The 12,657-nt window shown below is 46.9% G+C and overlaps 2 protein-coding genes across 2 annotated transcripts in view; one reads left to right on the top strand and one right to left on the bottom strand.

Moving 5' to 3' along the window:
* dnah9l (dynein, axonemal, heavy polypeptide 9 like) overlaps positions 1 to 12,657 on the top strand; it is an 85,546-nt gene that overhangs the window by 70,456 nt on the left and 2,433 nt on the right. Inside the window, exons 55-57 of the mRNA XM_046357725.1 lie at positions 11,684 to 11,875; positions 11,981 to 12,100; positions 12,281 to 12,523. Of these exons, the coding sequence (XP_046213681.1) occupies positions 11,684 to 11,875; positions 11,981 to 12,100; positions 12,281 to 12,523 (555 nt within the window). The remainder of the gene's footprint in view (positions 1 to 11,683; positions 11,876 to 11,980; positions 12,101 to 12,280; positions 12,524 to 12,657) is intronic.
* LOC124041555 (cyclin-dependent kinase 5 activator 1-like) lies at positions 9,537 to 10,493 on the bottom strand. The gene has a single exon (XM_046359277.1). The coding sequence runs from the start codon at positions 10,485 to 10,487 to the stop codon at positions 9,537 to 9,539; it is 951 nt and encodes a 316-aa protein (XP_046215233.1). The 5' UTR covers positions 10,488 to 10,493.

Raw genomic sequence — 12,657 nt, 5'->3', positions numbered from 1 at the left:
TGTCAGGCTACCGCTTATCTCGTTCACCAGCAGACTTTTCTTCCCCCTAAATTGTGCTTTAATAAATTCCCTTTAGCAATCTACTCCAATAATGCGCTTTTAGCCTGGGGACGATTATGTGCGCGCCTATTATCGCTATTTGAAGTGGGGAGCATACAGGCCGACTTCGATGTCAGGACTGACTGGAGAGCAAGCTTAAAATGCGCTAAAAGTAGGCTAAATTGCATTTTCATGTAAAACGCAACATAAGAACCAGCAGTAGCTGAAATAAAAAATTATACAACTTAATTCAAACGTTTTTTTAAAATAATTTTAAAAATCATACAACAGTTGATCCAATACTAGACTAAGCTCGGTTTGAATATTCAAGTACAGTGGGACAAAAAAGTATTTAGTCAGCCACCAATTTTGCAACTTCTCCCACTTAAAAACATGAGAGAGGCCTATAATTTTCATCATAGGTAGACTTCAATTATGACAGACAAAATGAGAAACAAAATCCAGATAATCTCATTGTAGGATTTTTTAATGAATTTATTTGCAAATTATGGTGGAAAATAAGTATTTGGTCACCTACAAACAAGCAACATTTCTGGCTCTCACAGACCTGTAACTTCTTCTTTAAGAGGCTCCTCTGTCCTCCACTCGTTACCTGTATTAATGGCACCTGTTTGAACTTGTTATCAGTATAAAAGACACCTGTCCACAACCTCAAACAGTTACACTCCAAACTCCACTATGGCCAACAACAAAGAGCTATCAAAGGACACCAGAAACAAAATTGTAGACCTGCACCAGGCTGGGAAGACTGAATCTGCATTAGGTAAGCAGCTTGGTTTGAAGAAATCAACTGTGGGAGCAATTATTAGGAAATGTAAGACATACAAGACCACTGATAATCTCCTTCGATCTGGGGCTCCACGCAAGATCTCACCCCGTGGGGTCAAAATGATCACAAGAACGGTGAGCAAAAATCCCAGAACCACACGGGGGGACCTAGTGAATGACCTGCAGAGAGCTGGGACCAAAGTAACAAAGCCTACCATCAGTAACACACTACGCCGCCAGGGACTCAAATCCTGCAGTGCCAGACGTGTCCCCCTGCTTAAGCCAGTACATGTCCAGGCCCATCTGAAGTTTGCTAGAGAGCATTTGGATGATCCAGAAGAAGATTGGGAGAATGTCATATGGTCAGATGAAACCAAAATATAACTTTTTGGTAAAAACTCAACTCGTCGTGTTTGGAGGACAAAGAATGCTGAGTTGCATCCAAAGAACATCATACCTAACGTGAAGCATGGGGTTGGAAACATCATGTTTGGGGATGTTTTTTTGCAAAGGGAACAGGACGACTGATCGTGTAAAGGAAAGAATGAATGGGGCCATGTATCGTGAGATTTTGATTGAAAACCTCCTTCCGTCAGCAAGGGCATTGAAGATGAAACATGGCTGGGTCTTTCAGCATGACAATGATCCCAAACACACCGCCGGGCAACGAAGGAGTGGCTTCGTAAGAAGCATTTCAAGGTCCTGGAGTGGCCTAGCCAGTCTCCAGATCTCAACCCCATATAAAATCTTTGAAGGGAGTTGATGGTCCGTGTTGCCCAGCAACAGCCCCAAAACATCACTGCTCTAGAGGAGATCTGCATGGAGGAATGGGCCAAAATACCAGCAACAGTGTGTGGAAACCTTGTGAAGACTTACAGAAATTGTTTGACCTCTGTCATTGCCAACAAAGGGTATATAACAAAGTATTGAGATAAACGTTTTTATTGACCAAATGCTTATTTTCCACCATAATTTGCAAATAAATTCATAAAAAATCCTACAATGTGATTTTCTGGATTTTCTTTTCTCATTTTGTCTGTCATAGTTGAAGTGTACCAATGATGAAAATTACAGGCCTCTCTCATCTTTCAAAGTGGGAGAACTTGCACAATTGGTGGCTGACTAAATACTTTTTTTGCCCCACTGTACCTCCCCATCCCTAATTGCTGTCCCAATATATTATCAATATCTCACAAACTCAAATCTCTCTCCCTGTGTGTGTCTGTCAGAGATATTGGGTCAAGGCAGTAGAGAGCAGGCGTTTAAGACCATCCTGTTATTACCTTTATTTTACTAGGCAAGTCAGTTAAGAACAAATTCTTATTTTCAATGACGGCCTAGGAACAGTGGGTTAACTGCCTGTTCAGGGGCAGAACAACAGATTTGTACCTTGTCACCTCGGGGATTCGAACTTGCAACCTTTCGGCTACTAGTCACTTGGTAACACTAAGACAACTGATTTTATAGTGTAAATATAACTGTAAATCTGCATGAACATGACACACATACTGAAAAGCTCTTGTTTCCATGGTTACTGGTACTTTACTTGAGAATGTATATATTTTTAAACTTTTACTTCTACTTGACAACATTCAGAAAGAAAATATGTGCTCCTTACATTTCCAATGCTCAGGCAGGACAGCAAAACAGTCAAATTCATACACTTATTAAGATAACTCATCCCTACTGCCTCTGATCTGGTTTGTAAAATATTGTTAGTGTCATGCTGGTGAATGAGGACCCAAAAGCGACTTGGCGAAAACAGAGTATTTAATCCAGAATAAACTTTACAAAACAAAAAGCATAATACTACACGTAAAGACGAGAACAGACTGGAGACTTGATCGAGAACTGCAGGTTGCCTCGGGAAGGCACTTGAACCTAGCAGACTCAGACACCTGCTCACCACGCAGCATCTGAGGGAAACACGACACGACAGGGCAAAACATAGACACAGCACGGTGAACAATAGACAAGGATCCGACAGGGCAGGAACGGAAACAAGGAGAGAAATAGGGACTCTAATCAGGGAAAAGGATCGGGAACAGGTGTGGGAAGACTAAATGATTGATTAGGGGAATAGGAACAGCTGGGAGCAGGAACGGAACGATAGAGAGAAGAGAGAGAGGAAGGAGAGAGAGAAAAGGGGAAAGAACCTAAAAGACCAGCAGGGGAAAATGAACAGAGGGAAAAACAAAATGACAAGACAATAAATGACAAAACATGACAGTACCCCCCACTCACCGAGCGCCTCCTGGCGCACTCGAGGAGGAATCCTGGCGGCAACGGAGGAAATCATCAATAAGTGAACGGTCCAGCACGTCCCGAGACGGAACCCAACTCCTCTCCTCAGGACCGTAACCCTCCCAATCCACTAAGTATTGGTGACCCCGTCCCCGAGAACGCATGTCCATGATCCTACGTACCTTGTAAATAGGTGCGCTCTCATTTACATTACATTTAAGTCATTTAGCAGACGCTCTTATCCAGAGCGACTTACTCTCGACAAGGACGGGAGGGGGGGGGGAAGACGAACGGGGGTGCGAAGAAAGGGCTTGACACAGGAGACATGGAAGACAGGATGGACGCGACGAAGATGTCGCGGAAGAAGCAGTCGCACAGCGACAGGATTGACGACCTGGGAGACACGGAACGGACCAATGAACCGCGGAGTCAACTTACGAGAAGCTGTCGTAAGAGGAAGGTTGCGAGTGGAAAGCCACACTCTCTGGCCGCAACAATACCTTGGACTCTTAATCCTGCGTTTATTGGCGGCTCTCACAGTCTGTGCCCTGTAACGGCAAAGTGCAGACCTCACCCTCCTCCAGGTGCGCTCACAACGTTGGACAAACGCTTGAGCGGAGGGAACGCTGGACTCGGCAAGCTGGGATGAGAACAGAGGAGGCTGGTAACCCAGACTACTCTGAAACGGAGATAACCCGGTAGCAGACGAAGGAAGCGAGTTGTGAGCGTATTCTGCCCAGGGGAGCTGTTCTGCCCAAGACGCAGGGTTTCTGAAAGAAAGGCTGCGTAGTATGCGACCAATCGTCTGATTGGCCCTCTCTGCTGACCGTTAGACTGGGGATGAAACCCGGAAGAGAGACTGACGGACGCACCAATCAAACGACAGAACTCCCTCCAAAACTGTGACGTGAATTGCGGGCCTCTGTCTGAAACGGCGTCTAACGGGAGGCCATGAATTCTGAACACATTCTCGATGATGATTTGTGCCGTCTCCTTAGCGGAAGGAAGTTTAGCGAGGGAATGAAATGTGCCGCCTTAGAGAACCTATCGACAACCGTAAGAATCACAGTCTTCCCCGCAGACAAAGGCAGACCGGTAATGAAGTCTAGGGCGATGTGAGACCATGGTCGAGAAGGAATGGGGAGCGGTCTGAGACGACCGGCAGGAGGAGAGTTACCCGACTTAGTCTGCGCGCAGTCCGAACAAGCAGCCACGAAACGGCGCGTGTCACGCTCCTGAGTCGGCCACCAAAATCGCTGGCGAATAGACGCAAGAGTGCCTCGAACACCGGGATGACCAGCTAACTTGGCAGAGTGAGCCCACTGAAGAACAGCCAGACGAGTGGAAACAGGAACGAAAAGGAGGTTACTAGGACAAGCGCGCGGCGACGCAGTGTGCGTGAGTGCTTGCTTAACCTGTCTTTCAATTCCCCAGACTGTCAACCCGACAACACGCCCATAAGGAAGAATCCCCTCGGGATCAGTAGAAGCCACAGAAGAACTAAACAGACGGGATAAGGCATCAGGCTTGGTGTTTTTGCTACCCGGACGGTAAGAAATCACAAACTCGAAACGAGCGAAAAACAACGCCCAACGAGCTTGACGGGCATTAAGTCGTTTGGCAGAACGGATGTACTCAAGGTTCTTATGGTCTGTCCAAACGACAAAAGGAACGGTCGCCCCCTCCAACCACTGTCGCCATTCGCCTAGGGCTAAGCGGATGGCGAGCAGTTCACGGTTACCCACATCATAGTTGCGCTCAGATGGCGACAGGCGATGAGAAAAATAAGCGCAAGGATGAACCTTATCGTCAGACTGGAAGCGCTGGGATAGAATGGCTCCCACGCCTACCTCTGAAGCGTCAACCTCGACAATGAATTGTCTAGTGACGTCAGGAGTAACGAGGATAGGAGCGGACGTAAAACGTTCTTTTAGAAGATCAAAAGCTCCCTGGGCGGAACCGGACCACTTAAAACACGTCTTGACAGAAGTAAGAGCTGTGAGAGGGGCAGCAACTTGACCGAAATTACGAATGAAACGCCGATAGAAATTAGCGAAACCTAAAAAGCGCTGCAACTCGACACGTGACCTTGGAACGGGCCAATCACTGACAGCTTGGACCTTAGCGGAATCCATCTGAATGCCTTCAGCGGAAATAACGGAACCGAGAAAAGTAACGGAGGAGACATGAAAAGAACACTTCTCAGCCTTCACGTAGAGACAATTCTCTAAAAGGCGCTGTAGAACACGTCGAACGTGCTGAACATGAATCTCGAGTGACGGTGAAAAAATCAGGATATCGTCAAGATAGACAAAAACAAAGATGTTCAGCATGTCTCTCAGAACATCATTAACTAATGCCTGAAAAACAGCTGGCGCATTGGCGAGACCAAACGGCAGAACCCGGTACTCAAAATGCCCTAACGGAGTGTTAAACGCCGTTTTCCACTCGTCCCCCTCTCTGATGCGCACGAGATGGTAAGCGTTACGAAGGTCCAACTTAGTAAAGCACCTGGCTCCCTGCAGAATCTCGAAGGCTGATGACATAAGGGGAAGCGGATAACGATTCTTAACCGTTATGTCATTCAGCCCTCGATAATCCACGCAGGGGTGCAGAGTACCGTCCTTCTTCTTAACAAAAAAGAACCCCGCCCCAGCCGGAGAGGAAGAAGGCACTATGGTACCGGCGTCAAGAGACACAGATAAATAATCCTCGAGAGCCTTACGTTCGGGAGCCGACAGAGAGTATAGTCTACCCCGAGGAGGAGTGGTCCCCGGAAGGAGATCAATACTACAATCATACGACCGGTGAGGAGGAAGGGAGTTGGCTCGGGACCGACTGAAGACCGTGCGCAGATCATGATATTCCTCCGGCACTCCTGTCAAATCGCCAGGTTCCTCCTGAGAAGTGGGGACAGAAGAAATGGGAGGGATGGCAGACATTAAACACTTCACATGACAAGAAACGTTCCAGGATAGGCTAGAATTACTAGACCAATTAATAGAAGGATTATGACATACTAGCCAGGGATGACCCAAAACAACAGGTGTAAAAGGTGAACGAAAAATCAAAAAAGAAATAGTCTCACTGTGGTTACCAGATACTGTGAGAGTTAAAGGTAGTGTCTCAAATCTGATACTGGGAAGATGACTACCATCTAAGGCAAACATGGGCGTAGGCTTGTCTAACTGTCTGAAAGGAATGTCATGTTTCCGAGCCCATGCTTCGTCCATGAAACAACCCTCAGCCCCAGAGTCAATCAAGGCACTGCATGTAGCACCCGAACCGGTCCAGCGTAGATGGACCGACATAGTAGTACAGGATCTAGATGAAGAGACCTGAGTAGTAGCGCTCACCAGTAGCCCTCCGCTTACTGATGAGCTCTGGCCTTTACTGGACATGAATTGACAAAATGTCCATCAAATCCGCAATAGAGGCACAGGCGGTTGGTGATCCTCCGTTCCCTCTCCTTGGTCGAGATGCGAATACCTCCCAGCTGCATGGGCTCAGTCTCTGAACCAGAGGAGGGAGATGGTTGCGATGCGGAACAGGGAAACACCGTTGATGCGAGCTCTCTTCCACGAGCTTGGTGACGAAGATCTACCCGTCGTTCTATGCGGATGGCGAGAGCAATCAAAGAGTCCACACTGGAAGGAACCTCCCGAGAGAGAATCTCATCTTTGACCACTGCGTGGAGTCCCTCCAGAAAACGAGCGAGCAGCGCCGGCTCGTTCCAGTCACTAGAGGCAGCAAGAGTGCGAAACTCTATAGAGTAATCCGTTATGGATCGATCACCTTGGCATAGGGAAGCCAGGGCCCTAGAAGCCTCCCCACCAAAAACTGAACGGTCAAAAACCCGAATCATCTCCTCTTTAAAGTTCTGGTAATTGTTTGAACAATCAGCCCTTGCCTCCCAGATAGCTGTGCCCCAATCTCGAGCCCGGCCAGTAAGGAGTGAAATGACGTAAGCAACCCGAGCTCTCTCGCTAGAGTATGTGTTGGGTTGGAGAGAGAACACAATATCACACTGGGTGAGAAAGGAGCGGCACTCAGTGGGCTGCCCGGAGTAGCAAGGTGGGTTATTAACCCTAGGTTCCGGAGGCTCGGCAGGCCAGGAAGTAACAGGTGGCACGAGACGAAGACTCTGGAACTGTCCAGAGAGGTCGGAAACCTGAGCGGCCAGGTTCTCCACGGCATGGCGAGCAGCAGACAATTCCTGCTCGTGTCTGCCGAGCATGGCTCCTTGGATCTCGACGGCAGTGTTACGAGCATCTGTAGTCGCTGGGTCCATTCTATGGTCGGATCCTTCTGTTATGCAGGTGAATGAGGACCCAAAAGCGACTTGGCGAAAACAGAGTCTTTAATCCAGTAAAGTAACTTTACAATCAAAAGGCATAATTCTACTCGTAAAGACGAGAACAGACTGGAGACTTGATCAAGAACTGCAGGTTGCCTCGGGAAGGCACTTGAACGTAGCAGACTCAGACACCTGCTCACCACGCAGCATCTGAGGGAAACACGACACGACAGGGCGATACATAGACACAGCACGGTGAACAATAGACAAGGATCCGACAGGGCAGGAACGGAAAACAAGGAGAGAAATAGGGACTCTAATCAGGGAAAAGGATCGGGAACAGGTGTGGGAAGACTAAATGATTGATTAGGGGAATAGGAACAGCTGGGAGCAGGAACGGAACGATAGAGAGAAGAGAGAGAGGAAGGGAGAGAGAAAAAGAGGGGAAGGAACCTAAAAAGACCAGCAGGGGGAAAATGAACAGAGGGAAAAGCAAAATGACAAGACAATCTAAGACAAAACATGACACTCACAAACTCAAATCTCTCTCCCTGTGTGTGTCTGTCAGAGATATTGGGTCAAGGCAGTAGAGAGCAGGCGTTTAAGACCATCCTGTTATTACCTTTATTTTACTAGGCAAGTCAGTTAAGAACAAATTCTTATTTTCAATGACGGCCTAGGAATAGTGGGTTAACTGCCTGTTCAGGGGCAGAACAACAGATTTGTACCTTGTCACCTCGGGGATTCGAACTTGCAACCTTTCGGCTACTAGTCACTTGGTAACACTAAGACAACTGATTTTATAGTGTAAATATAACTGTAAATCTGCATGAACATGACACACATACTGAAAAGCTCTTGTTTCCATGGTTACTGGTACTTTACTTGAGAATGTATATATTTTTAAGCTTTTACTTCTACTTGACAACATTCAGAAAGAAAATATGTGCTCCTTACATTTCCAATGCTCAGGCAGGACAGCAAAACAGTCAAATTCATACACTTATTAAGATAACTCATCCCTACTGCCTCTGATCTGGTTTGTAAAATATTGTTAGACTGTGCCCCTGGCTTTCCATAAATAAATAAAAACAAGAACATCTGCATAATATAAGGAATTTGATATATAGACTTTGCTTTCCCTTTTGATACTTAAGTACATTTAAAACCAGATACCTTTAGACTTTTACTCAAGTCATATTTTACTGGGTGACTTTCACTTTTACTTGAGTCATTTTCTATTAAGTATCTTTACTTTTACTCAGGTATGACAATTGGGTTCTTTTTCCATCACTCGTAAAGTATTATCTCCACCAAGATCTCAAAATGACAAGGAAAATATATATTTGTAAAATTATAAGGACACAACGTGATGTTTTTAAGAAAGATTTAAAGCATTTTATTTCAAAACAGTCATACTGTTCGTTCAAATACATCGGAACCAATGGTCCTCAAACAAACCCCTGTCCCCTGGAACTGTCCCATTCTTGCTGAGGGGGAACATTGGTGTTTACTTCACTGTCTAAAGCGCCAGGGTCGCAGCTTGTCTGTTCAACCATGATCTGAGCACTAGTCCAGTCACTCAAGGGTGCCTCCTTCCCTCCAGTGGTAGGAAGTGCACATCTCCCACAGTCAGATGGGCTGGTGGGCTGCAGCCTCAGTGTGATGTGAGCACTAGTCCAGTCACTCAAGGGTGCCTCCTTCCCTCCAGTGGTAGGAAGTACACATCTCCCACAGTCAGAACAATAGGCTGGTGGGCTGCAGCCTCAGTGTGATGTGAGCACTAGTCCAGTAACTCAAGGGTGCCTCCTTCCCTCCAGTGGTAGGATGTACACATCTCCCACAGTCAGATGGGCTGGTGGGCTGCAGCCTCAATGTGAGCACTCCAGTCACTCAAAGGTGCCTAGGAAGTGCACACATCAGACAGTAGGCAGGTATAGTAGATCGTAAGCTAAAGCCTCAGTCCTCCACACATTCATAGCTACCGATTTGTGTTCTCTTTCCAGTCAAATTTACCCTCACATTAACCCTTAAAATCTATAAATCATCTTTTCCCATCAAAGCTCACCCTCTTCCCCCTCCCTTCTCCAATCCTCCTCCCTCCCATTTTGAATTGCCAGACTGTAGTTGGCACCCGCCCTCCCCTGGCCCCTATACCCTAGGTCCCTCACTGAGTGCTGTACACACCGCTGAGCAGGCGGCTCTTCTTCTCCTCCTTCTGGCTCTCGTTCTTCAGGTCAGCAAACACCTGGCAGAAGAAGTTAGGGTCTGTGTTCATCTGGAGCATCTTGACACTCATCAGCTTGGTGATGGTCATGCAGCGGATCCAGAAGGTCTGCCTGCAGGTGTCCACCAGGAAGGGTTTCAGGGGGTAGGCGATCTCGTTACCCATGTAGGAGCAGGTCGTATAGAGGCAGGTGAGCAGCACGGCATGCAGCTCGTGCAAGGTGGCCACCTCGGAGGAAACCGCCTCGCGGCACAGCATGTAGAGGAAGACCACAGCGGCCGGATTGATGCAGCTCTGGCTCTGATAGCAGTTGTCCAGCAGATAACGGTCCACCACCCGCAGCCACAGCACCGGGTCCATGGAAGACATGTCCTGGAGCCGGTAGCAGCGCCGGCACAGGAACTCACCCAGACAGCGCAGCAGCTCGCCGGTTGTAGCGTGGACCATCACCAGCCTCCTGGGAGCGTCGAGGTCCTGGACGGTCACCATCTGGGGCGTGTCGGGGGCCGTGTTTGAGTTGGATAAGGGGGCCTTCTCGACCAATGAGGCAGCGTTGTTGGAGATGGCTGGAGTGCCTTGGTCCTGGGTGGACAGCTTGTCACAGGACTGAGACTTCTCAAGGGTGAGGGTGGAAAGGTTGGAGAAGGACTGAGACTTTTCCAGGTTCTCATTACTCAGATGGGCAATGTTGTTTTGGTTGGTGTTCTCATGGGCCTGCACCTTCTTGGAGCTCTTCTTCTTCACAATCCACCTCCATGGTGAGTAGCGCTTCAGAGTCTTGTCTTTTGCGCTCTTACCGGTCTGGACTTCCATCAAGTGGCCCACAGTGTCCGGCCCATCTTTGAAGAGGACTGCCTTCTTGCGGAGCGAGATAGACATTACGGTTCCCATGGTCAATAGTGCCTGTGGAAAACAAAATGCTTCAATGTTAGCAAAATGAAATGCATGGCATCAGTTCAGTTGGCCTAGCTAGCTCAGCTCTGGCTATCTCTGAAATGGCAACCTATTCCCTATAAAGTGCACTGCTTTTGACCATGGCCCAAAGGGGTCTGGTCTAAAGCAGTGCTTTAAATAGGAAACAGGGTACCATTTGGGACAGATTCTAAATCACAGTATTAAGCATAGACATTAGTGCTCTGTGTTCATAAACATGAGCAATATAACATTCCAAAGCGAAACAAACATATTACTCACTGATTTCAAGTTGATATGTGAAAAAGTTATAAAGATATTTCTATATTTACTTTGTTAATTTAAAGGTAAAGACGGGTTGTCCAGTGCTTTGAGTTCAAGGCTGTTATGGTTGTGAACATCAGAATTGTCCAAGGTTCTGAAATCGAGTTTCCACGTCGTAATAAAGAAGTAGGTCATAGAGGCGATTTTGTGAAAGATTATAAGTTTGATGTGAGCTAAAATAAATAAATAAACAAATAAATAAAGTCTGATGTTCCCCGTGATAGAATTTGCCTCATATTTGATACAGCCTAGCTCAATAAATTGAAAACGAAATAACCTCTGAGTGTCTGTTACGTCACAGCGTTACATTTCTGTCCTCAGTGGCTGAATAACATGTATCTGGCGAGTGTTTTGCATGGATCTCAATGGTCTGTCAAATTTTATTGGCAGCTCTGTCAGGCTACCGCTTATCTCGTTCACCAGCAGACTATTCTTCCCCCTAAATTGTGCTTTAATAAATTCCCTTTAGCAATCTACTCCAATAATGCGCATTTAGCCTGGGGACGATTATGTGCGCGCCTATTATCGCTATTTGAAGTGGGGAGCATACAGGCCGACTTCGATGTCAGGACTGACTGGAGAGCAAGCTTAAAATGCGCTAAAAGTAGGCTAAATTGCATTTTCATGTAAAACGCAACATAAGAACCAGCAGTAGCCTGTACAGCGACATTTCAAAGTGTTTTTTTTTAAGAAATAAAAAAATCATACAACAGTTGATCCAATACTAGACTAAGCTCGTTTTGAAAATTCAAGTACCTCCCCATCCCTAATTGCTGTCCCAATATATTATCAATATCTCACAAACTCAAATATCTCTCTGTCTTTCTCTCTCTCTATCACTCTCTCTCTAGGATATATTGGATCAGTGCAGTAGAGAGCAGGAGTTTAAGACCATCCTGTTCTCTCTGTGTTATTTTCATGCCTGTGTGGCTGAGAGGCGCAAGTTCGGTCCTCAGGGTTGGAACAGGAAATACCCCTTTAACACTGGAGACCTCACCATCTCTGTCAATGTGCTCTACAACTACCTGGAGGCCAACTCACAGGTCAGTCACTGTTTACCGTGTTATAGTGATCAGGATGGTGATAGTGATGATGATTGATGATGTTGAGTCATTGTTCATGTATTTGGTGTGTGTGTGTGTGTTCAGGTGCCGTGGGAGGACTTGCGCTATTTGTTTGGAGAGATCATGTACGGAGGTCACATCACAGACGACTGGGACAGAAGACTCTGTAGAACCTACCTGGAGGAATACATGCAGCCCAACCAGGTGTGTGTGTGTGTGTGTGTGTGTGTGTGTGTGTGTGTGTGTGTGTGTGTGTGTGTGTGTGTGTGTGTGTGTGTGTGTGTGTGTGTGTGTGTGTGTGTGTGTGTGTGTGTGTGTGTGTGTGTGTTTGTGATTGTGATTGTGATGATAATGTTACAAAGAAACCCACAACCTTTCCACCAGTCTGACAGGAAGTTGGCTCTGGCTCCGGGCTTTGTGGTTCCCTCGAACTTGGACTACCAGGGTTACCATGGTTACATAGATGAGATGCTGCCCCATGAGAGCCCGGTGCATTATGGGCTACACCCCAACGCAGAGATAGAGTTTCTGACGGTGACCTCTGATAACCTCTTCCACACACTGCTGGAGCTGCAGTCACCTGACTCTGTGATGGGAGAGGGTGCTTCACAGACCGTAGAGGAGAAGGTATATGAGAGACACACACACACACACACGCACACACACATTTAAACACACACACACACATTCATACCAGACACACACATTTAAAAACACACACATACACTGGACCCCACACACACTCATCTCTCATCCTCTCT

The sequence above is a fragment of the Oncorhynchus gorbuscha genome, linkage group LG08 (genome assembly GCF_021184085.1).
Source record: "Oncorhynchus gorbuscha isolate QuinsamMale2020 ecotype Even-year linkage group LG08, OgorEven_v1.0, whole genome shotgun sequence".
NCBI lineage: Eukaryota > Metazoa > Chordata > Actinopteri > Salmoniformes > Salmonidae > Oncorhynchus > Oncorhynchus gorbuscha.
The sequence above is the reverse complement of the archived record's forward strand: the minus strand, read 5'-3'. Positions and strand labels throughout refer to the sequence as shown.

Excerpts from the sequence above, each read along its gene's own strand:
- LOC124041555 (XM_046359277.1), bottom strand. The coding sequence starts at position 10,487 with ATGGGAACCGTAATGTCTATCTCGCTCCGCAAGAAGGCAGTCCTCTTC.